Below are 25767 nucleotides of genomic sequence, written 5' to 3'. Positions count from 1 at the left end.
AGGATTTCCCCCACTTTCCTGCTACCAAAGGTCCTTTTTCCTGGTCTTCTAAAGATGGGGTTTCTTAAGAGTTTTAGCCACCCGTGGGACCGCCTTTGGGGAAAAGACATTAAAAGAAGAGGAAGAAAAAACTAACAGGAATTCCAACCCTTCTCCCTGGCAACCCCCACCCACCCTGTCCACCCATTCTTTAGGCCACATTTTCCCAGGTTCTCTGGCCAGGATGAGCTTTCTTTGGGGGTGTTAGGTGCTTATGCTGCCCTCTATTGCTATAGTGTAGTTAGTGCTTTGAGATGGAGCCATCCTCAGAGCAGGGCCAGAAGAGAAAAATAAATAAAGAATGGAAAGAAATAACCAAAAATGGGCTGTTCATGTAAAATGTCAATGATTTTAGAAACAGACAACCAGATTACTATTGCTCTGGTAGCTGAACTGGTTCAGTTTGCTTTGTGATCAGAAACAAATTACTCAACCTCCCTGCATTTCAGATTCCCTTATTAAAAGAGTGAGGGAGCGACATGACATATGAACAGATAGAATTAGATGATCACATGGAGAGAGCCTTGAAAAATAATCAGACTATCTTCTGTAATGTCTTTGAAAAGCAGAAAGATGATGGAACAGCAAACTGGAAGAGCACATGACAGTGGAGAAAGGACTTAAAAAAACAAAACAAAGTACAAAAACAGCAAAACCCATCTTGACAGATAGTGCTTAAGCTTCAAGGAAACTTTGGGCAACCCTACAATTGTTTTAGGGAGTTTGGACTCTATAGCTAATTGGGGCATAGTGGGGATGTGGGAGACCTTAGCTTTAATTTGCCTTGAGTTAGGAAATGGAAGTTGTAGAGCACCTAAGGGTTAAAATCTGGAGACCTGGAGAAAATTAAAGTGTTTCCAAAAACATACTATCAAAAAGAAAATGAGATTTTTTTTTTCTTTGATCCTTAATGTTAACCCATGCCAGCATTCAGCTTTTTCTTTGGCACCAAAAGGAAAAGCAATGATAGAACCAAAACAGTCAAAGATATTTCCTCAGTTTATTTTTCCCAACTTCAGAAATCAGCAGTTTATTTTTTATTTTTATTTATTTGACAGAGAGAGCACAAGCAGAGGGAATAGGAAGCAGAGGGAGAGGGAGAAGCAGGCTCCCCGCTGAGCAAGGAGCCCGATGCGGGACTCGATCCCAGGACCCTGGGATCACGACCCAAGCTGAAGGCAGCCGCTTAACCAACTGAGCCACCCAGGCGTCCCAAAAGACATCAGCAGTTTAAATACAAGCTACTTTTGGGGCACCTGACTGGCTCAGTCAGTAGAGCACTGGGGTTGTGAGTTCAAGCCCCACATTGGGTGTAGAGAGTACTTAAAAATAAAACCTTAAAAAAAAAGAAACAACAAAACTAAAAGCCACTTTAAAATATGGTAGGGTAGGTAACTGATATTAAGCTAGTCAGGAAGAAAAAAATGTTCCCTAGAGAAAAATTTATTAGGAGCCAAATCACAAGTCAAAAATAAAATAAAAATTTAAAAAGCATATGAATATTCATTATTTAATTAACTAACATTTATTAAACACACCACCAATGTTCCAAGTACAACAGGAAAATCAATTTACATTTGAAAATAAAAAAACTGCCCTGTGCCTTGATATTGGTTCTTTATTTAATTAAGCATTATTTTTAGGCTAAGAAACCACCACAGAGGGAGAAAAGAGAAAAATCTATATATTGCATGAAAGTAAAATAGGAAAACTACATTTATGTATTTTGATAACTTATTATTTTTAAAAGGAAGATCTTGCTTGTAGAGAAAATTACCTCTACTTTCCTGATCCTGATTACCAAGTTGCTTACCTCAATACCAAAATTAAACATTATAGCATACAACTTCATTATCTTTCCTGAGTGAAACCAATTCATGGGGAAACCATAGAATATGGCTGTGAGAATAACTCACAGATATATACATTCCTATGTAATGATATAAGTTGGAAACCTATGGTCCTTTCTAAATGAAGTTTTTATTTTCCTAGGCTTCAATTAAATACATTTCCCTCTATACAATTTTCCACAGCAGATTCTCCTAAATTCTAGCAATGCCAAAAAAGCCTCACTAGGTTTTGGTGAAATCTGATTTGATGAATTTATCAAATATAAATCATTCTTTTTTTTTTTTTTAAGATTTTATTTATTTATTTGCGAGAGAGAGAATGAGAGACAGAGAGCATGAGAGGGAGGAGGGTCAGAGGGAGAAGCAGACTCCCTGCCAAGCAGGGAGCCCGATGCGGGACTCAATCCAGGGACTCCAGGATCATGACCTGAGCCGAAGGCAGTCGCTTAACCTACTGAGCCACCCAGGCGCCCAAATATAAATCATTCTAATTATCTAGCTAGAAATCATGCTAGAGACATGAAATGTACTAGAAGCTCTTTTCTAACAGGAAAACTATGCCATTCTCTCTTACTGGAAATACATAAAAATGATCAATTTCCACGTTTTCCCCTGATGTTGTCTTTTTGTTAGCTTAAAATCAACCCATATTTCTTTTGTAAAAAACATTAATCTACAAAGATAGTAAAAGGGTTTGTAATCACCCATTTCACAAGTACAACACAGTAGGAGACTGATTATAATCACAAAGAATTCCTTAAAAATACTAATTCCTCAGCCCCACACTAGATCTACTGAATTAAATATTTTCTCATAATTTTTTTCTTGAAAAACAAGCTTCTGAAGTGATTTTGATGGTCATCAAATTTGAGAATCACTTTTGCAATCATGTAAGAATCAAAAGGTATGGCTTATATTCTACTCCTGGTTCTAATTATTTAGTTGTTTTGTTTTATTCGGCTTCTTTGGTTTCCCCATCTGAAAAAAATGAGTTAGAATGGATTCCTAAGGTTCTCTTAGCTCCAACAATTTATATATAGATGTGTCTTCAAAGGAAGAGGAAATCAGAACACACACACAGAAGAAAGACAATGTGAGACAGAGGGAGAAGATGACCATCTACAAGCCAATGAGGCCTCAGAAAAAATCAACTCTGCTGACATCTTGATCAGATTAGCCTCCAAAATTATGAGAAATAAATTTCTGTTGTTTAAGCCACTTAGTCTGTGTTATTATAGCAGTCCTAGCAAACCAATTTAATGAATTATATGGGATGCCTGAAAGTATGCAGAATTCTAAGCCTCACTCAGAGAGTTAATTTCTGGGGATAACTAATACAGAAATCTGCCTTTTTATCACATACAATAAAGTTTGCTATATACAATCGAGTAGGCAAACTACTCCTTTAAAATCTACTGTGATATCAAGTGGTTAACTGATGCAAAAATTACAAAGATCTATCAAATCTATCTTGTATTCTCAAGGGCCTTACGATTAAGTCCAAATACTGATAAGAAATAAGAGACTGAAGAGCTCCAATTTGCAACAATCTTAAAATGTTAAGGGTGTATTCTTGCATTCTAAGAGAATAAACAGTGCTTGATATAGAATGCTTAAAAAAATAGACTCCTGAAGATGATGAGGCAATGTGGTTGAGTGCAATAAAATAAAAAGGAATGGATGAAGGACACAGAAACAGTCGAGGGACTGGCCAAGGAGGACAATCTAAAAAAAGACCAACAAAATCAGCTGGGAGAAACAACAGAAAAAGAGCCACAAAAACTGCAGAAATTAAAACTGGCAGACCAAGACCATAAGATGGCCCTTATAGTTTAAATAATAGACATTAGAAAATTTCAGCAGGGGACAGAAAACTATAAAAGGTAATCTAACAGTTTTTTTTTGTTTAAAGAATCAAACGGAACTTCTAGGACTGAAAAATATAACCAAAATAAAAAACAAAATGGATGGTCGTAACATAAAAAACAGATGAAGTAAACTAGAATATGGGCAGGAGAAATGATATAGAATAAAGCATGATGAGACAGAAACAACTGGAAAATACAGAAAAGAGGGTTTTAAACACAGAGGGCAGAGTAAGTCCACTGTGTTTAGTGAGAATCCCCACAGAAGAGAATGGGGAAAGAGGCAATATGTGAAGGAGTAGTATCGAGACTTTTTTTTTTTCTTTAAAGATTTTATTTATTTAACAGAGAGAGACACAGCGAGAGAGGGAACACAAGCGGGGGGCAGTGGGAGAAGGAGAAGCAGGCTTCCCGTGGAGCAGGAAGCCTGATGCGGGGCTTGATCCCAGGACCCTGGGATCATGACCTGAGCCAAAGACAGACGCCTAATGGCTGAGCCACCCAGGCGCCCCGAATCAAGACTTTCTTAGAACCAAGAAAAGACCCAAACCTAGATTCAAAGAGCTGAACAAATCCCAAACAAGATAAAAGAAATCCATACCCAAACACATAATAATTAAACTTCATAAAATGAAAGCAGATAAAGAGATTTCTTTTAAAGCTGCAATGTTTAGTTTAGCCTGAAGGCTGACTCAACAGCAATAGGGGAAGTTTGAAGAGAGTAGAAAAATATCTCCAATGAAAAATAATGAAGGCCAAACTAGAATTTTACATTCAGCAAAACCATCTTTGCAGAATGAGGGCAAAATATAGTTTCAGACAAAGAAATCATGAGCAAGTATGCCACCAGTGGACTCTCACAAAATGAAATTCTAAAGTCTTTCAGGTAGAAAGAAATTTAGCCCAGATGGTATATGTGTATGGGTAAATAAAACACTAACTTCATAAACAGAATAACAATCTTGCAGAACTAAAGACATTTATGTAAATGACAACAGAATTAAAGTACGTAACAGAAATAAAATACGTGATCATAGTAGCCAAACTGGGAATTAGAGTTGTTCTAGTTATTAGAACATAATAATAATAAATAATAATAAATAATCCCCAAAACTTACTAGCATAAACCATCCATGTTCATGGATTCTGTGGGTCAGGAATTTGGCAGGACAGCAAGGATGGCTCGTCTCTGCTCCATTAAGCTTGGGGCTTGGAATCATCTGAACTTACTTACTCATGTTGGACACCTGATGCTGGCTGTAGGTTGGGACCTCAGTTTCTCCATGCGGGTTACTTTCGGCTTCCTCGTGACATCATGTCTGGAATCCAAGGGTGAGATTTCCAAGAGGGAGGAAGAGAGAGCCAAGCAGAAGCCATAGCCTTTTGTGACCTAACCTCAAAAGTTGTAGTTACATATGATGCATTTTGTTATATTAGTTAGGGCAATCATAAATTCTGGTTCAGGTTCAAAGAGAGTGAAAATAGATGGTCTTTTATGGGGTTTGGAGGCGGTTGCAAGATTCTATAAGTGCATAGATTGGAAATATTGCCGTGGCCATTTTTGGAAACTATAATTAGCAAAAGGTAAAGATAATGATAAAATTTAGTCTGGCTTAATCTGAATGTGCAAACTGTAATACAGGATAATCAAAAGACAAAAGCCACTGAACTAGAAAAGAGAAAAAAAGTGTGTATAGCTTAGGCAAAGAGAAACCATATCATGTATATTAAGAAAGAGTTTAACATAAAAAATTTGTTAAACAGGTTTTGGGAGAATTGAAAACATCAGCCAGGGACATAGCTATTAAAGGGAAGAGGGTAACATTATTAGAACCTGGAAGCCTAGAAGAGATACCCCACAGAGTACCAGAGAAAAGCTAGAGGCTAAGAACCAACCAGAGGCTACTGGAAGAAAAGCCACTGTTGAGGTGATGCTGACAATGTCGTAAAGCAAATAGCAAGGGTAAAAGTCTCTTTTTCCTTTCTCCGGCATTCCAGTCCTCTTCCTAGTGCCACCTATCTATGGAACCTAAAGGAAGCCAAATGACAAAAGAGAAATGCAGTTTGCAAAGTTCCAGAATACAAAAGGGTGTCTAGAGTTGAGTAGAGATAATATTAGTAAGTGGCATATATGGAATTAAAAAAACCACAAAAAAAAATTTAAAAGGCAAGAAAATAGAGACAAGGAATCATAGAACTGGCTAGACAAAAACAAACACAAACAAAACAAAAAACAATAAAACAAGAAAATCAAACCAAACCAAACCCCATAAAATAAAATGTCAGAACTAAACCTAAATATATCAGCAATTACATTAAGTGTACATGGCCTAAGTGTTTCAGTTAAAAGGCAGAGATTATCAAATTGTGTTAAAAAGAATCCCTAAAATCCAAACTCTATGTTTAGAAATGAAGAAACACTGAAAAAAACACCTAAAAAACCTGAGTTGCAAAGGAACTCTTAATGGAAAGAGAATATTTTAACTATTAACCATATTAAGTGTCGGGGTGCCTGGGTGGCTCAGTTCATTAAGCGTCTGCCTTCGGCTCAGGTCATGATCCCAGGGTCCTGGGATGGAGCCCCACATTGGGCTCCCTGCTCGGCGGGAAGCCTGCTTCTCCCTCTCCCACTCCCCCTGCTTGTGTTCCCTCTCTCGCTGTCTCTCTCTCTGTCAAATAAATAAATAAAATATTTAAAAAAAAAAACATATTATGTGTCAAAACTTGTGGAATATGGCTACAACAGTAATTAGAATATCATATGATTATATTACAGTAATACGGATATTTATAATTTTATAATACAGAGATATTTACATTTATAATATAATATGGAGATATTTATAATTTTTAATTTTATATGCGTATGTTGAAAGGCTGAAAATCAATGAGGTAATTATCCAGCTCAAGAAGTTAGAAACAGCACTAGCAAAAAAGAAAAAAGAAAATAGGAAAAATATTAATAAGAGCAGAAAGTAATGGGATAGAAAGCAAACACACAAGAGAGAGGATTAACAAAAATAAAATGTTGGATCTTAGAAAAGACTAAACACTGTCCTTATTTGAAGATTATACAGAATATCCAAATTAATTTGCAAATAATTTATAAGAATCATTAGAATTTAGTATGTTTCCAGATACAGAAGCAATACAAAAAATTTTATTTAACACATAATAAAGAGGATAAAAAGTGGGCTACATAATTTGAATTAACATTCTTACTTGAGAATATCTAGAAAAGGTGGGCAAAATGTATTTAAAAAATGTTGGATGGCATTGGAGAGCTATATTAGTGAATGGTGAGACTAATATCTGGAAGAAAGTAGAAATTCATAAAAGTGAACCATTCATTTGGGATCACTTGGGCCCTGGGAGCTTTTGCAGATTTGTAAGAGTCCACTGAGAAGCTGAGGCGTTAAGGGACTAGGGATTGAAAGGTAGAGTCCAGTGCCAGCCAAGAGATGGGGGCCCTGGTAACCCTAATCTACACTTTGAACCCAACTCTGGAGGGTTGTAGGAGTAAGGGTAAACAGGAAGTAAGAGCAGTAGTAGTCTATAGCTCTGAGTTACATGGATAACTCATAAAATCTTGACTCTGGAACTGGTCTTGAGTTACTGGTGGCCAAGTGCCTCTCTGGAGGATGAAAATACTATGCAGGACATCAAGTTATTTTTAAAGGCAACTTTTCACATATAATATTGGCATACAATTAAAGATAACCATACACACAAGGATGTAAGATAATGATTATCAGCTGAAACAAAACAAAACAAAAAACAGACCCACAGGACAGTTCCAGATTTGGGATTAAACACACACTATAAAATAATAATGTTTTCCATGTTCAGGTAGATAAAAGATTGAAAATTTCAGCAAGACAACTGGAAACTGCAAGAGTGACAGAATTTGCATATTTGTAATTAGAAATTTGAGAACTGAAAATACAATGAGCTAAGAATAACCAAGATACTCTTACAGAACAATAAATTGGGAGGACTTGTTCTGCCAAATATAAAAAACAATACATCAGCTACAGTGATGAAAATACCATATTAGCACAGAGATAGAAAAGAAGAAACAAAAAATTCAGAGATATACACATAAATGGATGTATGACTTGGGTGGTAATGCAGAAGAGTGGCACTGCAAAAAAGAACATACTTATTAATTCAATAAATGGTGGTGAGGAACTTCTCAGCATACACAAAATTAATTCCTCATGAATTGAAAACTGAAAATGTGAAAGGCAAAGCTAAGGCCTTTAGAAGACAATATACAAAGGAGTACCTTCACGACCTTGGATAGAGAACGATGTCTTAAGCAACTCACAAAATACACTAACCTTAAAAGACTGATACTTCTTAGTACCATTGAGAAACTCTTTTCAGCAAAGAACATCATAAAGAGAGGGAAAGGCAAGCCAGAGTGGGAGAAGATATTTGGAAATATATAGCTAACTAAAAACAGGATTTATAAAGATCTTCTATAAATCAATGAGGAAAAAGACTAACACAACAGAAAAATGGGCAAAAGAACTGAAAAAACACTTTGCAAAAAAGAAAGTCAAAGTAGCCAACAAATGCAGAAAAAGGTGCTCAATTTCACTGGTAGCTAGGGAAATACAGAGTAAAACTTCAATAACATACAACTGCACATCCACCAGATTGGCAAAATTTTAAAAAATCTGTTAATACCAGTGTCGAGCAAGGTGTGGAAATACAGGATATCTCTATTGCTAAGGCAATACTCTGTTACTGTCTAATAAAATTTAAGATGTGAATACCTATGACCAAGTAATTCCATTCCTAGGTATATACCTTGGTGGCACTAGGAAATACATACAGTATATTCATTGAGGAACTGTGATTGCCTCAAACTAAAAACATCAATAGAATGAATAAATAAGTTATGGTATATTAGTGCAAAGGTAAACTACACAACAATGATGACTGAAGTGTGACTATAAGAAATAAAATGGATGATTCTCATGTTGAAGGAAAGCAGCAGCCACAAAAAAAAATAGTTTGATTCCGTTTGCATCAAGTTCAGAAACCATCAGAAAGTAAACTATATTATTTAAGTACATAATAGGTGGTTAACACTATAAATAAAAATGAAGAATTATCACAAAAGGTAGGATAGTGGTATTGCCAGAGAATATGTGTAGGGAAGCTGGTTGTGATTGAGAAGGGACTACAAGGGACATTTCTGGGCTGCTCTCAATGTTCTATTGATTTGATAGCTGGTTATACAAGCCCTTACTTTAAATAATCCTTAAACTGTGTATTTATATTCCATATATTCTTTTGTGTGTATATATATATATATATGGTGTATAATGCAGAATAAAACATTATGTTTCCCTTTAAAATAAAATATTTTGAATATTTGAATATATATTTCTCAACAAAGCTAAGAAATGGCAAGAGAAAAATGAACACTGAAAATTACCTATTAATTACTTACTCTAATCCCCATGATTTCAACTTCCTGATTTTGGTTTGGATTTGTTGAAAATAAAATAGTTAAATCCATACCTACTGACTGTATACAAAATGATTATTTACTTACAATCACAATGAATTTTTGTAATTTTAATTTTTGTTCATTATAATTTAATTATTAGGTCAACAGATTTTTCCTTCAGATCTGAGAAGAACAATTTTCTGTCTTCATTTTATTAATTATACAATAGTGGACTCTATACATTGCTGACTTTTTTATGCCTTGTCATTGGCATCACCAGGGAGTGTTATAATAGACAAAAAATAAAAACAAAGATATACATCTATTTCTAAGTTCTAGCTTTGGGACAATCTAGAGGAAGGAAATTACTGATGAGTACCAAAACTTTTGAACTCTAAAAAGGAATATACTTTAAGGGTGCCTGGTTGGCTCAGTCGGTAGAGCATGTGACTCTTGGGTCTCAGGGTTGTGAGTTCAAGCTCCATATTGGGTGTGAAGCCCACTAAAAATAAAATAAAAATCTAAAAAAAAAAAAAAAAAAAAGAGGAATATACTTTGGATATCCCAACCAACAGTGTGAGATTTACCAGATCTTCTAGGTTTCACACAGTCACCATTTCTCAATTGTTTTAATAGAATTTCCAGGAGCCAAAGGCACTTTGAAGTAACGTTCCTCTACACTCACTGATTATCATATCTCCATGATTGCAAAACATGAAAATTAGAAAACACCAAAGAAACATTATGTACAAAATGAATAGCAAAATTGGAATCTCTGGAGTCAACCATGGAAAAGGATTTACAAAGATACTGTCAAATTTCTTAATTTATTTTTAATAAGTAAAAAATCACTCAGTGGTACCATACAAAATCAAATAATTTTTGCACCTGGTATTTTAATCACCAAAAGTGATCTCATGGTACAGAAATAAAACAAATAATGAAAAAAAATTGTCATTAACTTCACACTCTGGCTTTCCAGCTTAGTAGAACTAAATAGAGATTAATGGCAATAACCATTACCTATGGGGAAAAAAAAAAAGCAATGATAAAATGGTTTCAGGTTTAATCACAAAATGAACTTAATCCTTGTTGGTTTTGTTTATGTGTATTAAAGCACTGATCACTATAAATAAGAACTGATAGCATGGTTCCAAATTTACTTCTGAAAAGACGTGGAGATTTAAATAAAATATAAGCAAGCTATTAGATCATAGTTGACGATTACTGAATGGCTACCTGGAAAACATCTGTTACTATCATACAAAGCAAAATGAAAATGGGGAAAAGGCTTCTTATAGAAAAGTCCTTTTATTATTGCTAGCCTTAAGAGTTCCAAGCCATAGAGCTCTGATGTTCTGAATTCAATTTTAAGGAATTTTAAACACTATACTTGAACAAAAATTGCTTATTTAAAGGGTATCCATTTCCTTTAAATTCATCCCGTCCACCTATCCTTGCCTCCAATGCAGAGTATCCTTTTATTCATACAAATTCACCTTCTACTCCCAAATATATTTTCCCAATTGGATGATACTTTTACAAAACAATGAAACAATACAGCTGGTTGACAAAGTAATTTCAACTATTTATAAATGAAATAAAAGGAAAGTTAAGTAGAGAGTATAAAAAGATACCAAATAGAAGTAATACTGATGTAAATCTAGTTTTGAGTTTATCAAAGTACCTATTAATGGCCTGAACAAGAGATCAGACTAAAAGCAGCTAGAGGGAAGTGACTTCCTGTGGTTACAAAATGCCAATTGCTTTAGAATGCATGATAGCCTTAGAAATAAAACAAATTGCTGTTTTTACCAAGTTTACAGTGTTGAGTACATTTTATATCATTTTAATGAAAGCATTTATATGAATTTTCTGTAATATCTCCTATCAGAAAACAGAAAGTTTCTATCAATAAAGACCTAAAAAAATAAATTTTTATCTTTGTCAACTCCCTTTCTGGGAATGCAGAATAAAACAGTATGTTTCCCTTTAAAATAAAATATTTTTTTTCTGTCCATTAGGTTGCTGGAAGAAAAAAAAATTAAGACTCAACTAGTAATGATTTTTTTTAATTGCTAGTTTTCATCTACTTCTAAGGACACTCCCTTTACAAAACGTTTTAGTCTTATATACTATCACAATCAGGTTTAGAGTTCCAAATAAATAAAATAGCCACATTAGAAGGCATATTGAAGAACCAAATGATTAGCCACACTTAATCTGTTCACATTCATGGACCCTCTAGGAGGGTTGTCGGAGTTCATATAATACTGTTAACATTTAATACAAGTTAACATGTGTCATCTGACTTCCTGCTCATGGGTTACAACACTGATGCTATCAACAGAGATCCTGATTTTTGGGAGATAGTGCTATTAACAAACTCCAGTTAAATTAGCAGGACAGTAAACTGTAACCATACAATTTAAAATGGCTACTCTTCATTCACTGCTACCATCTCTCCTTTTCCCACTGGTGTTAAACTCAAAAGCCTAATTATAAGAGGTGCAGGGTGCCAAACACTATTTGTATAGAGAAATTGGGTCTCAAATAGTGAACAACAACAAAAAAATTCACAAAGTAAGATTAAACTTTTTGGATAGTTGCATTTGTTACTTTGAATTTCTTGATCTTTTATCTCTTCTGGTGATGGATACATATTTTTTTCCTTCTTTTTATCCAGAGAGGTTAATACAGAAATTTTTTGTAAGCATTACAAAACATCAGTCCAGTTCAAAATTGCTTGTGTTCATATTCACATATGAACACTAGACAAGTATAGATTATATTTCAAAATGCTTTAAAATTCTTCACTGTAGTTTTCTACTGATGTTTCCCTTAAATTAAGGCTTCATCAAAGAGAAATCCATGGTATTATGAATTGATTTTTTTTTTTTCATTCCTGAATTAAGTGCAATCTTTCCAAAATCAAGTAGTCCTGGAATAAATTTAAGACAACTTCTGTTAATCAGTGTCATGACTAAAATAGTATCTTACTGGAGGTCCAGGCAAATCTTCCTCTCCATCAGTGTCTGGAGCAAATGACACAGTAAGATCCACATATTTCTTTTCAGTAGAAGGTTTCACAAGTTTATGCATTCTAAGAAAGATAATCAAGGACAAATAATTTGGTAAATTCTGTAAAATAAAAGAGATTTGCTATTTAATGTTGCCCAGAGAATCTGACCTGATTAGACTTTACATTTACTTTTAAATCTAATAATTCATATATTATAATTTTTCTTTACTAAAACCTCTAAACTCAAGACATTCATTTATCTAACAGTGAATCAGTCTGGACTACTGCTAGTATTGGTAAAGAATATAAACCATTTGTTAAAGATAATCTCTGCCACCCACAAAACCAAAATGTAAGCAATGTTTTTTAAAAATGAATTATACTCATATTCCCTATAAAGTGTGGAGGCATCATAAATTCTCTCAAGCATTTCTATGTAAAGAGTAAAAAAGCAAACTAGATTTAAATCTTCAAGCTAATCACAGTGAAAGACATTAAGTTTTACCTTTCTCTTACATCGCATGTATATCCTATTCACTAAAAAACCACTCTGTTGTTGCTATTGTTACTGATACGGTCTTAAATCAAGTTATCACCTATATATATATCCTTAGATTACTAGATTAGCTTTGAGCGAGCTGTCTCCTACCTCCAATCTACTCTGCTACCAGAATCCTCTTAAAATATAAATCTTATTTTACTTTCTTGCCTACTGTTATATATCATATGCCATGTGTACCTATCTCAAGCCAGGCCCTGAACAATGTAATCTATTTAAACCTCAGTAATAGCTCTTTCCATTTTACAAAGAAATTTTGTCCCACTTATAACTTCTCATTCTTTCTACCATTTATTCTTATCATCTCATCCTTAAGTTATTCCAAAATACTGATTTCCCAAATAGATCATGCATGCTCTTTATTAGCTGCATGCTTTTGCATAAGCTATTGCTTTTGCCTGATATCCTTTTTCAAAGGTAGCTCAAATGAAATCTATCCTAAGGGAAAGGTTTGAGTTAGTAGTGCCTAAGGTATTCTGTAAAAACCTTTAATTATTCAATTACATTTTAATGATTAACATGTCCCTTTCTCATAATAGACTGGATTCCTTGAGGGCACAGGCTATTTGATAAAGACGTACAATGACAAAATATTAATAGGAGTAACATTTATGGGCTACCTCTCAGTTGCTATTACACTGCTAATCTTTACTATTATTTTAATGCTCAATAGCTATGGGCACAATCATTCCTATTTGTGGATAGAAAACTAAGTTTCAAAAAAGTTCAGTAAGCTACTGAATGTGACAAAACAAGTAGCTGGGCATGGATGTGAATCCAGGTCTTTCTGAAGCCAAGCTTGTCTAGCCACTTAATGGGTCCTTAGTAAATATCTGGTAAATGAAAAATATCATTCACAAAGTATATCATGCTGGAGATTCCAAGTACTGGCCAACTTATAAAGCACTACTGTGAATTACTTGCAACAAATTTTAAATTCCACTAACCAGTATGCTTTAGGACCACACATTCTACTCTCATCTAGGTAGTATACAGGAAATACTATTATTAATGTATCCAAGAGATACTCAGGGATCCTAATGACAAAATAATATAAGGCAAATTAATGCCTTATTATATGTAATAGCAATTTTGTTTTTTAAAGTATAGATCATTAAGCCTGGATTATAGTAATTAAAAGTGATTAATCTCATTAACTGATAATCCTAGTTAAAATATGCATGTTAAAGCACCCATCATGCAGAGATTCATATGACAAATATTTTTACGCTTTTATTTTTTTAATACAAGTTAACATGTGTCATCTAAACTACTGCTCATGGGTTATAACACTGATGCTATCAATAAAGATCCTGATTTTTGGGAGACAGTGATATTAACAAACTGGTTAAATTAGCAGAGCTAAATCTATTTGATTTCCCAGTGTGCATCACCTTATGTTTTAAGTCTTGTGAATCTTCTGATATAAGGTTCAATACTTACGTTAACTTCAATCTTTTTGCATGACCCGGCATTACAGGAACATAAAGCATTTTGACTCCCTGTACCACCATTGTTGGTTCAATTCCATACTTCTCCTAAAAGTAAATACCAAGAGAGAAACAATCAAAGCTATGTCCAGATATAAAAGGCTGGGTGACAATGTTTTACAACCAGTAAAAGGACAGCAGACAAATTTCTGCTAAATATTATTTGTGAAAACCTCCAAATAATGAATTAAGTAAATAAATGTCTCACTTTGACTGCATTTATGAAATCCAAGAGGGTGAAGTCTTCTTTTCCATGTATAGTCCATCTGTCCCAAATTGTAAATGATATTCCATTTCTGTTGTAGAAAAATATTCAAAACAAAAACATTTTAATATTTTTCCCTTTAATAATAATAAAAAGCCCCAGAAGTCCATTATTTTTGATTTAGCTACATAATAACATAGGGGAAAAAGAAAAAACAACTTATTTCTCCATTACACCATACAAGGTAACCACTTTTATCAGAACACCTTGTTGATCCTTCCAGTGTCTGATAATAAATCAGGGTGTCTTAGCAAGAGAGCTTAATGCTAAATAATGCTAAATAATGTGGCAGATTAAATGTTGTGAGTGTTCTATGGCTAGTTTAATCAGAAATGCTTTGCATAAAGCAAAAGAATAAAATTGGGCCACTATCTTACACCACACAAAAATTAACTCAAGGAGTTCCTGACTAGTTCAGTCGGTAGGGCATGTGATTCTTGATCTCGGGGTTGTTAAGTTTGAGCCCTACACTGGGTGTAGAGATTACTTAAAAATAAAATCCTAAAAAATAATTAACTCAAAATGGATTAAAGATCTGCATATAAGACCTGAAACCATAAAGCTCCTAGAAGAAAACACAGGTGGTAATAAGCTTCTTGACATCAGTCTTGGTGATGGTTTTTTACATTTGGTACCAAAAGCAAAAGGATGGAGGTTCCTTAAAATATTAAAAACAGAATTACCATATGATCCAGCAATTCCACTTCTGAGTATTTATCCAAAGAAAATGAAAGCAATCACTCAAAACATATCAGCACCCACATGTTCACTGAAGCATTATTTGTAATAGCTAAGGTACTGATATAGAAACAACCTAAGTGTCCATCAATGGGTGAATGGATAAAGAAAATGTGATACACACATACACAGAAATATAATTCAGCCATAAAAAAGAAATCTTGTTATCTGGAACATCATTAGCATTATGCTAAGTGAAATAAGTCAGACAGAGAAAGACAAATAAATACCTGTATTTCACTTATATGTGGAATCTTAAAAAAAAACAACCTTGAAACTGAGCTCATAGATACAGACAACAGATTGGTAGTTGCCAGAGGTGGGGCTGGGGGATGAGCAAAATGGGTGAAAAGAGTCAAATGGTACGAGCTTTCAGCTTATAAAGTTAATCATGGGTATGTAATGGGCAGCATGGTGACTACAGTTAATAAAATAATATACTGTATAGTTGAAAGTTGCTAAGAGAGCAGATCTTAAAAGATCTTATTATAAGGAAAAAAAGAGGCTAACTATGTATGCTGATGATGTTGACTGGGCTTATTGTTTTGATCATTTCTTAATACATACAGGTGTTGAATCATTGTGTTGCACACCTGAAACTAATCTAATGCATGTCAATTATGTCTCAATTAAAAAAAAAGCAATGCTTCATGAAGATGGGATTCTGACCTAGTCTTGAAGTGATGGCAAGGATCACTATATTTATATATATATATACATAAAATATATATGTGTATATATATATATACACATATCTCATACAAATATATATGTGTATATATATATATACACACATATCTCAAAAAGAAAAGGAGAGGTAAAACTACGATTTTTTTCCTTTTAGAGGGTAAAAATTTTATTTCATTTTCATTATGCAGGAGAAATAGACCTTCACGCATACCTGATTTCAGTTCTTTTTACTTCAGATGTCTCTGTAAACACTATAATTGGAATGGCTAAGTTAAGGAAACAATTTTTGTAAGCTTCAAACGGATAGTCACCAGCTACTTTGATCATCTCCAATGCAACCTAGATAAAAGAAGATGATCTGATTATATAAAGAGCCCAAACCTATTCACGACTTCATTCATCTGTTTAATTTTCCTAAATTCTATTCAAGCATTTCTCTGTAAAGAAAGAGTAAAAGCAGCTACTGGATTAAAATAATAGGAATTTCTTATGAATCTGTCCACTTTTAGCATATCTTATACTTTCAAACTTTTTACCTGTTCTGTATGGGGTGAGCAAAGTTACCAAAAAAATTATTTTGGTCATATAATCTTCCTATTTTGGAAGATACCAGAACTCAAGAAATACAACAGTCTAAAATAATTTAATATAGGGGCAGATAATTACACAGCTTCTAAGTATAACACTATAGTACAGCAAAAGAACTAGGGCCAGCCTAAAGATTCTGAATCATTAAGGAAAGATTAAGTTGTAAGAAATCTGAATCACTAACAGGAATTACATTTTTTAAGGCAAAAAACTAAAATCCAATACAATCAAAGAGTAACCATTGGAGCAGTTCATTTTTTTTTTTTTTTTTTTAGATTTTATTTATTTATTTGAGAGAGAGAGTGAGAGAGAGAAAGAGCACAAGAGGGGGGAGCGGGAGAGGGAGAAGCAGACTCCCTGCCGAGCAGGTAGCCCGATGCGGGACTCGATCCCGGGACCCCAGGATCATGACCTGAGCCGAAGGCAGTCGCTTAACCAACTGAGCCACCCAGGCACCTGAGCAGTTCATCTTATTCAAGAAAAATACAGTACCTACTTTGTATGAAGGATACAAGAGTGATTAAGAGGATTATTGCTTATAAGAAAAATTATACTATCCTGACTCAGGTTAATTTTTATGTTAAAATGTCTATGTATCTGTAAAGCTTCAAAATGTGGACTACTGTATTTTCAGAAATATCTTGAAATTTAAAATTATAAGATCAATATGGATCCCTCCTTCTCTAAGATCTCTGAGTGACTAGCTGGGGTGGTACAATGGGAAAAACAGGTAAGAGACAATAAAAAGAAGTATTTCCATTCAAAGAATAATAAACTCACCAAGCCAGAAACTGCAGCAGTGGATGTTGCTATAGCAGGTATAATTTTACCAGCTATGCGCTTTGTTTTAAAACGGTCAGCTGGTTCAATGCTATACATTTTGGCACGAAGGTTCGATGCAGCTGTAATGAAATCTATGTGTCCATTGCGATCATCATCTTTTTCAAATGAAAGCACTGCCACCTGAAGATCACCTGATCATAATAACCAGAAAAATAAAGTTTTGTAGTAATTTGTAAAGGTTTTACTAGGTAAAAAGCAATGTGGATTCACTATTCTTAAATATTCCTGTATGTTTTTAAATGACTGAAATATATTAGAAAAATCCAGGAAAATGAAGTTATTGAAGGCTTTGATATCACTAAATCAGAGAAGTTTCTATATTAAAAAATCTTTCTAAAACACAGAAAGTAAGAAAACTATGTACCACATCTGCTATTAAGCTGTTTACAAATAAAATTGTTAACGCTGGGTACTGTTCTAAAGTTGATTTCATAAACACTACTCTGAAACATTTTGCCTCTGATAACTTAGTACAGGGTCAGTTAAAATCTAATAAAAAAAATATATGTTTGAAATATTTCTAGATTAGTGGTTTTTAAAAATCATTCTGTAGATAGAGGTAGTTTGATCTGTTATGAAATGAGAAAGAAATGGAAGTTTTTTTCTAGAATTGTAATGATTAAATTAACGTATTTTATTTACAAAATAAATAGTTGGCTAACCTAGGTTATTTTTTCCTGAATTTTACTGGTTTGTGCATAAATATCCTGAAAGTCTGGAAACTGCTGATTTATGTTATAAAAGATGGTGAGCAGGTCTAAAAACAAGAGCAAATGGCTCTGTTTTTAAGGAATACAAGTTTGGTTTCCTTATGTTTAAAACCATTTAACAAGGATGTATACAGGTCAAGTTGTAATTCCTGTGTATGACTATGGAGACTAATAAACCAGGAATAAATCTGTCTATGGTTTTTTTATCCTAAAGTGGCTTCACTGGGTCTAAGTGTTAGTCTATACAGGACCTCCATTTTTTTTCTCATTATGCTGGCCATGAGTTAAAAAGGAATCACACAGTAGAATCTTAAGGACTAAACCAATCAGAACAATGACAATAAAGCAGACTTACATTTCAGCAATTGAGGATAGGGCAAGGGTGAAAAAATAATGAATTTAGTCACAGTTAAAGATGAACAGTGACTTACATATGATCACGAAATCAACTAACATCATTATTACAGTTATTATTTAGTCCCATAAGCTTTTGGGTATAGAGTTTATTGAAAATAAAAATTCCCTCCAGTTCAAATCATTTTTATAAAGATTTCCCCTTACTTGTGGTAGCTTTATTAGATGAAATAGCCTTTTCTAGTTGGAAAACAGCATTCCTTTCATCTTCACTGCTAATAGGAACATGGTCTGGTTTCCTCGCAGTTTCATCTGTTTGAACAACCTTTAAATACATGGACATATATTCATTAATGTTATCATATCCTATACCTAAGTTTGATTACCATATCTGTTTTACCAAATAAGTCACACAGAGAAGATTAAACCTCTACCTGGTTTAATCACATTATTTTTTATATATGTTTTTAAATCACTGAAATATATGAGAAAAATCCAGGAAAATGGAGTTATTAAAGGATATGCAAAGGATGGCTTTGATATCACTAAATCAGGGCGTGGAGCCTAATACAGGGCCTTAAACTCACAACCTTGAGATCAAGACCTGAGCCTAGAATGAGTCAGACACTTAACGACTGAGCCAACCAGGTGTCCCTAGTTTTATCACATTAATCATTATGGTCCAATGTATTTTACACCTTCCATTGTTAAGTAATATTATGTTATTTATGTATTTGTTTTATTATCTATCTCTTCACACTGACATGTAAACTCTTAGAACAGGGATCTTTATCTTGTTCATTGAGAGAACTTCAATATATTTAAAACAAATTTACTCATGTTAAAATATTCACTGAATAGCTTATAAGATCTGCATTCATACAGATCTCTTAAAATTCCACAGTAGAATGAAGTTAATATTAATCAACAGTCTGTAATTCTGACAAATCTACCTCAAACCAAATTGCATAGCTCTAATGCAGAGCTGTTTGTCTCCAAAGAAATCCATAAAATATATAATATGTGCATCCTTTAAATATTTGCTGACAAGAAGCTGTTTCCTAAAGAATGTCTTCCTTTACCCTCATATAGATGCATGCTCAGAGCAGCACATCTAAGTAATTTATCTTTAAGAAATTACTTATTAGACATTCCACAAGGGCAGTAAAGTTAATATTTTCAAACCAAAAAACTACATCATCACTAATTAAAAATACTATTTCTTTGTATAGTACACACTCAACTTGTGTTTCTACAGATTAAGTATTCTTTTTTTTTTAAAGATTTTATTTATTCGACAGAGAGAGAGATAGCGAGAGCAGGAACACAGCAGGGAGAGTGGGAGGGCGAGAAGCAGGCTTCCTGCTGAGCAGGGAGCCCGATGTGGGACTTGATCCCAGGACCCTGGGATCATGACCTGAGCCGAAGGCAGACGCTTAACGACTGAGCCACCCAGGCACCCTACAGATTAAGTATTCTTATAAGTATTTGAGAAACAGTAAAGAGTCAAGGAAGCAGAAACTTTTATTTGCCAGAATGTCTAGTTGATATTTTTGGCATCTATTAACTAGAAGTGCTAGACTCTGAAGTTTCGGTGTTAGTTGCTTCAGGGAGTTGCAAAAAGCTCATAATTCACGTTAAAACTAAAACTGTAGCTAAAATGCTCAGGATAATTTATTACCCCAAAACTTTGATAGAGAAAGAAGCAATTCAAGCCACAAAACACTGAAGAGCAATAAGCATTAGTAAAGTTATCCATACATGTTTCTTTGGCTTCTGTCTAGCAGTTCTGTCTACTAGGAACATGTGCTAGGAACCTTATTTAAAAAAAAATTATCTGAATATAGTTGACACACAATGTTACATTACTTTCAGGTGTACAACATAGTGATTCAATTTCTCCATAAGTTATGCTATGTTCACCACAAGTATAGCTACCATCTGTCACCATACACTGCTATTACAGTATCAATGACTATATTCCCTATCCTGTGCCTTTTATTCCCTTGACTTATTCATTCCACAACTGGAAACTCCTTTATATAGGAATTCTGTTTACCTTTCTGTTCTTTTATTCTTGATAAGCTACAAGTCATGAACATTTCAATCAGCACATCCATTTACTTGTACAATATCAAAAGCTACAAATTTTCCTTTTTCCTAAAAGTGCAGAGTGGAAGACTGCACACACCACTTCCTGCTTGAATTTTATAGGGAGGCAATCATTATTCTTTATTTTTCAATACAGCTAGAGGGTAAGGGGAACAAAAGATTGTTTTGTAGATGATTTTTAGAGTGTATACAAAAAGGCATATAATGAGCATGTGAAAAAGAAAATTACTTAATATTTTCAAACTTTCCTATTTACCCTGCCTAAATTTCATGTTCCATCTTTATTAATACTCCTTATCTCTTTTTCCTTCTAACATATTTGCCCAGCAAGAGCCCAACCCTAGTTATATCCAATTTTCCAGCTATTCTACAGCAGCACCCAGGCATTTAAATGCCTTTTTTCCCAGCCACATTTAGTATAATACATTAAGTGGATTAACATTAAGTGGATTCTCAGTGCTATCTCAAAATTCTACTCCATCTTCTAGTAAGTAACTTTCCCACCCCCATGAGCAATTATCTCACACCTTTTTTCCTCTGCTCAAACTTCCTTTAACTTCTCCTCCTCCTCACCTGGAGCAATTAAGCATGCTTATTTCAACTAAGAAAGTAACAATCTTTTTTTCTCTTACATTCCAATTCTAATCTCTTTCAAATCCTGTCAGGACTATTATAATATATACCAGAATCCAATCCCTTATTACAAATTACCTGTTACCTACTACTTCATTCAAAACACCATCATCTTTTGCCTATAACATCCTAAGAGCTTTTCATGCTTCCTCTCTCATGTCCTATATAATCATTCTTAACACAACAGCCAGAGTCATCCTTTTAAATTTATTTCATCCTCTGCTTAAAATCATTCACTGGCTTACCTCAAAATAAAACATTAAGTATTTATCATAACCCTAAGTATCTCTCCTATCTCACGGTCTACCACTCTTCTTGCATATTCTCCTTCAGAAAAATCCTGGCCTTCAAAGTCTTTCAAGGCCTTTCAAGGCAAGAACTTGTTCTTGCTTGTGTTTCACCACATAATAGCATGGCTCACTCCATCACTTCCTTCAGGCTTCTGCCCAAATGGTACTATGTCAGAGAGGCTTTCCCCTTTAGCCCAATAAAATGACACCAGCTCCATCACCCTTTATTCCTTTTCCTTGTTTTATTTTTAGTTCTTAGCACTATGCCAATATTGAAATATTATAAAATAGCATTTTTTTTTTTTAACAGTCCACCTCTGGCCCAATAGACTATAACTTCCATAAGAATATGACTTTTGCTGTGTTCACTGCGGGATTCTCCAGGTTTAGAATGGGACGTGATACAAGTAAAAGTTCAATAACTATTTGCTGAGTGAATAAATTTCTAAACATACCTTGTTAGAAGGTTTGAATTCTTGAATCTTTACTTCAGAAAGAATATTCAAGAGGGCATCTGCTGATAAGTCCTGTTTTTTTAAAGAGGAATTTTATGAAAAAACATTTTTTAAAATTCTGAATTCCAAAGCTAAAAAATCCTAAAAGGTCCTTATCATACTAAACTATTTGAATAATTTATCATCGGACTATTTAGACTACATTATCCACTTTGAATTTACCCTTATTCTATAAAATACCATTCATAAAGGGTGGGAGGCAGGGGTGGTGTGTAGGAAAAATTACTCATTAGTCAACAAACTTGAAATCTTAGCTCTTCCCATAAATTTTTAAAAAGGTAGTTTTAGGGCTGGTTGTATCAGACTGAGTGCTTTGCGATCAGGGACTATCTTGTAATTGTTTTATAAAGTTCCCTGCACAAAGTTAGACTCAATAAATACTAACTCAATAAATAAAATACTTAAGTAAATGGAATTCATACCTTTGGAAGCAGAAAAATATTTAAATAGCTCAAGATGAACTTAGATGAATTCAAGGCTATCAGATCTATATTATTAAGAAGCTGCTTAGGAAAAACTAAGACATACTGCTTTTGAGGTCACCTACACTTATCACAAAATTGCCACTCTTTTAACAAAAAGAATACCAGACTGAATGGCACTATTTTAACCAGATATTTATGGTATATTTTACCATTAGCTCCAAAAAGGATTAATTTACAGTAGGCATTTTTATCTGGGTCCAAAATAGCCAGTGTTAATTATGGCTCTGGTACCTATTTCCTCATTCAGCCCACCTAAAAGTATAGCAATTTATTTGACTCTATTTTGTATCTGTGAAGAAAAAAATCACGAATGCAGATCTGCCTCTCAATTAAAACTGTATTAGACCCTTTAGATGTTAGTAAAGATGATGTCTAAGGGAATAGGATAAGGGTTAAGAAATGTCAATATGGGATAGCATTTTAAATTTCTTGAAATTTGAAGACATAAGTTATTATCACAAAATAAATCAAAGAAATTTAACAAAGAGAATCTCTAAGGAATATTTAAAAATGGTTACAAAATCGTTCATTTTGGGTTTTCAGAGTAATTATGATAATTGAAGCTAACAGGTTATAAATGCTTTAAAAGTAAAGACAGGTCTTACATATATTTGTTTTATTACTTTAGAAAGAAAAATTTGACTTTCTTCTACTCAGTAATGCTGCAACAAGATTTTAGCTTCTGCTATGTTAGAATGGACAATACAACAAAACAAAAAGTTTACATCAAAGAACAATTCTTGTAACATAAAAACATATTTTGATGATGCAATTAGCTGATATAGGTCATCGAATTTTTACCTGGTTTTGTATCACTTCCTAGAACTTGAAGGTTATCTTACCTCTTCTCTAAATGGAATGCAATAGACTGCAGCATATAGTTTTGCAGCATTCAGAAGAAAACTGAAGTGCCTTTTGAAATTAAAAAATAAGGCAAAGTGTGAATGAATGCACAGTTTCAAAGATGTTTAATTCATCAAAAACTATAGTCTTTGAAATGTTTAAGAAAAATAATCACGGAACTTTTGTTACAGAAATATTGAAAAGCTAGGCAATGAACTTCTGGTGTAGACCAAAGAAATTATAGAAGCTATAAGAAATATTAGATGTCTATCCTTCTAAGTACAAATATTCAGGAAAAGATCGTGACTACTTCGGGGAGAGGAGTGGCGAAAAGTAGAAAAATTAGACTAGTAAAAGAAAATTCATTTTAATTCATAAAAAAATTAGAAATTTTGTTTTAAAGAACATACATTAGGTTCAAATTAAGCAAATGAAGTTTGAATAAAAACACAAATAAAGCAGGTTTTATAGGAGAAGCCATCAGGATAAGGTGACTGGAAGCCAAACATAAAATTAACATGAGAAAACTAAATGGGAGTTATTTGTTGAAAGGAGGTTGTTAACAAGCTAAGTGTTTAACTGGAATACATACATATGGGGGTATGTGTGTGTGTGTATAAAAATGTCTGTCTAAACATTAACTACTTTGAAAATTAATTTGAGATAATTTAGGGAGATATTTAATAGTAATCATTTTCCCCCCAAATAACTAAAGATTCTTAAATACTGGCTTCATTTAATAGGAAAACATCTGTTCTCGTTTTATGGTTTTTGCTTATGGATAAAGTCAAAGAGGTAACACTTTGGTTTCACTTAAGTTAAAAATAATGAAGTTATTTTACCATTTAAACAAACAGATTCATGTATGTGTAGGGAGAATGACTGTGTCTGGCTTTATTGGCCAGATTAATATGCTAACTCTTAGAATAACAGGGATGCAATAATTTAACATTTCCAGAGCCTGAGGTTTTCACCCTGCAATGTAAACCGATAGAGAGTTAAGAAATTTACAATAAAGGAGGCATATAAAACTGGATATAAATACTTACAAAGGTTCATTTAAATCAAATTTTATTGGAGAAGGGGGCCTCTTCGGTGATTGCCAAAACAAACCTAACAAAAGATACAGATATTATTTTCATTATAGGTAACTAGTAATAAATTATATTAAACATTCTTCTCAACACTTGGTCACACTTACTGCCATCTTTTAATCGTGTGTCTAGAGGAAAACAGTGAAGAAGCTGAAGAGCCTAAAGAAAAAAGATTAATTTAAAAAATTACTACTTAATATTATCTGAGGTAAAAAAATATAAATAAATAAAAAATGCATAAAAGATATATACTGAAGCCTCCAGCTACCCTTGTATTCTCTCTATCCATTCTCCTGCCACTGCCCCCATACGTGGAATAACCTCTATTGTTATTTTTTTAATTATTATGTTAATCACCATACATCATTAGTTTTTGATGTAGTGTTCCATGATTCATTGTTTGTGCATAACACCCAGTGCTCCACGCAGAATGTGCCCTCTTTAATACCCATCACCAGGCTAACCCATCCTCCCACTCCCCTCCCCTCTAGAACCCTCAGTTTGTTTCTCAGAGTCCATAGTCTCTCATGGTTTGTCTGCCCCTCCTATTTCCCCCCTTCATTCTTCCCCTCCTGCTATCTTCTTTTTTTTTTAACATATAATGTATTATTTGTTTCAGAGGTACAGGTCTGTGACTCAAACAGACTTACACAATTTACAGCGCTCACCATAGCACATACCCTCCGCAATGTCTATCACCCAGCCACCTCACCCTCCCACCCCCCACCACTCCAGCAACATTCAGTTTGATTCCTGAGATTAAGAATTCCTCCTATCAGTGAGGTCATATGATACATGCCTTTCTCTGACTTATTTTGCTCAGCATAATACCCTCCAGTTCCATCCAGGCCATTGCAAATGACAAGATTTCATTCCTTTTGATGGCTACATAATATTACATTGTATATACATACCGCATCTTCTTTATCCATTCATCTGTCGATGGACATCTTGGCTCTTTCCATAGTTTGGCTATTGTGGACATTGCTGCTATAAACATCAGGGTGCACGTACCCCTTCAGACCCCTACATTTGTATTTTGGGGTAAATACCCAGTAGTGCAATTGCTGGATCGTATGGTAGCTCTACTTTCAACTTTTTGAGGAACCTCCATACTGTTTTCCAGAGTGGCTGCACCAGCTTGCATTCCCACCAACAATGTAGGAGGGTTCCCCTTTCTCCGCAATCCCACCAACATCTGTCGTTTCCTGACTTGTTAATTTTAGCCATTCTGACTGCTGTGAGGTGGTATCTCATTGAGGTTTTGATTTGGATTTCCCTGATGCTGAGCGATGTTGAGCACTTTTTCATGTGT

General features: G+C 34.0%; 1 protein-coding gene across 2 annotated transcripts in view; it reads right to left on the bottom strand.

Moving 5' to 3' along the window:
• Positions 1-8812: 8812 nt before the first annotated feature.
• Positions 8813-25767, bottom strand: part of UBA6 (ubiquitin like modifier activating enzyme 6) — an 84533-nt gene continuing 67578 nt past the window's right edge. For both annotated transcript variants that reach the window (XM_081812321.1, XM_081812322.1), the window contains exons 24-33: positions 24560-24611; positions 24408-24471; positions 23358-23427; positions 21971-22042; positions 18688-18805; positions 17354-17547; positions 16197-16324; positions 14501-14588; positions 14246-14340; positions 8813-12324 (exon numbers count right to left, since the gene is read on the bottom strand). In XM_081812321.1, the coding sequence (XP_081668447.1) occupies positions 12189-12324; positions 14246-14340; positions 14501-14588; positions 16197-16324; positions 17354-17547; positions 18688-18805; positions 21971-22042; positions 23358-23427; positions 24408-24471; positions 24560-24611 (1017 nt within the window). In that variant the 3' untranslated portion in view covers positions 8813-12188. The remainder of the gene's footprint in view (positions 12325-14245; positions 14341-14500; positions 14589-16196; positions 16325-17353; positions 17548-18687; positions 18806-21970; positions 22043-23357; positions 23428-24407; positions 24472-24559; positions 24612-25767) is intronic.

The sequence above is a fragment of the Leptonychotes weddellii genome, chromosome 2 (genome assembly GCF_054177405.1).
Source record: "Leptonychotes weddellii isolate Sample4059 chromosome 2, ASM5417740v2, whole genome shotgun sequence".
In the NCBI taxonomy this organism is placed as follows: domain Eukaryota; kingdom Metazoa; phylum Chordata; class Mammalia; order Carnivora; family Phocidae; genus Leptonychotes; species Leptonychotes weddellii.
The sequence above is the reverse complement of the archived record's forward strand: the minus strand, read 5'-3'. Positions and strand labels throughout refer to the sequence as shown.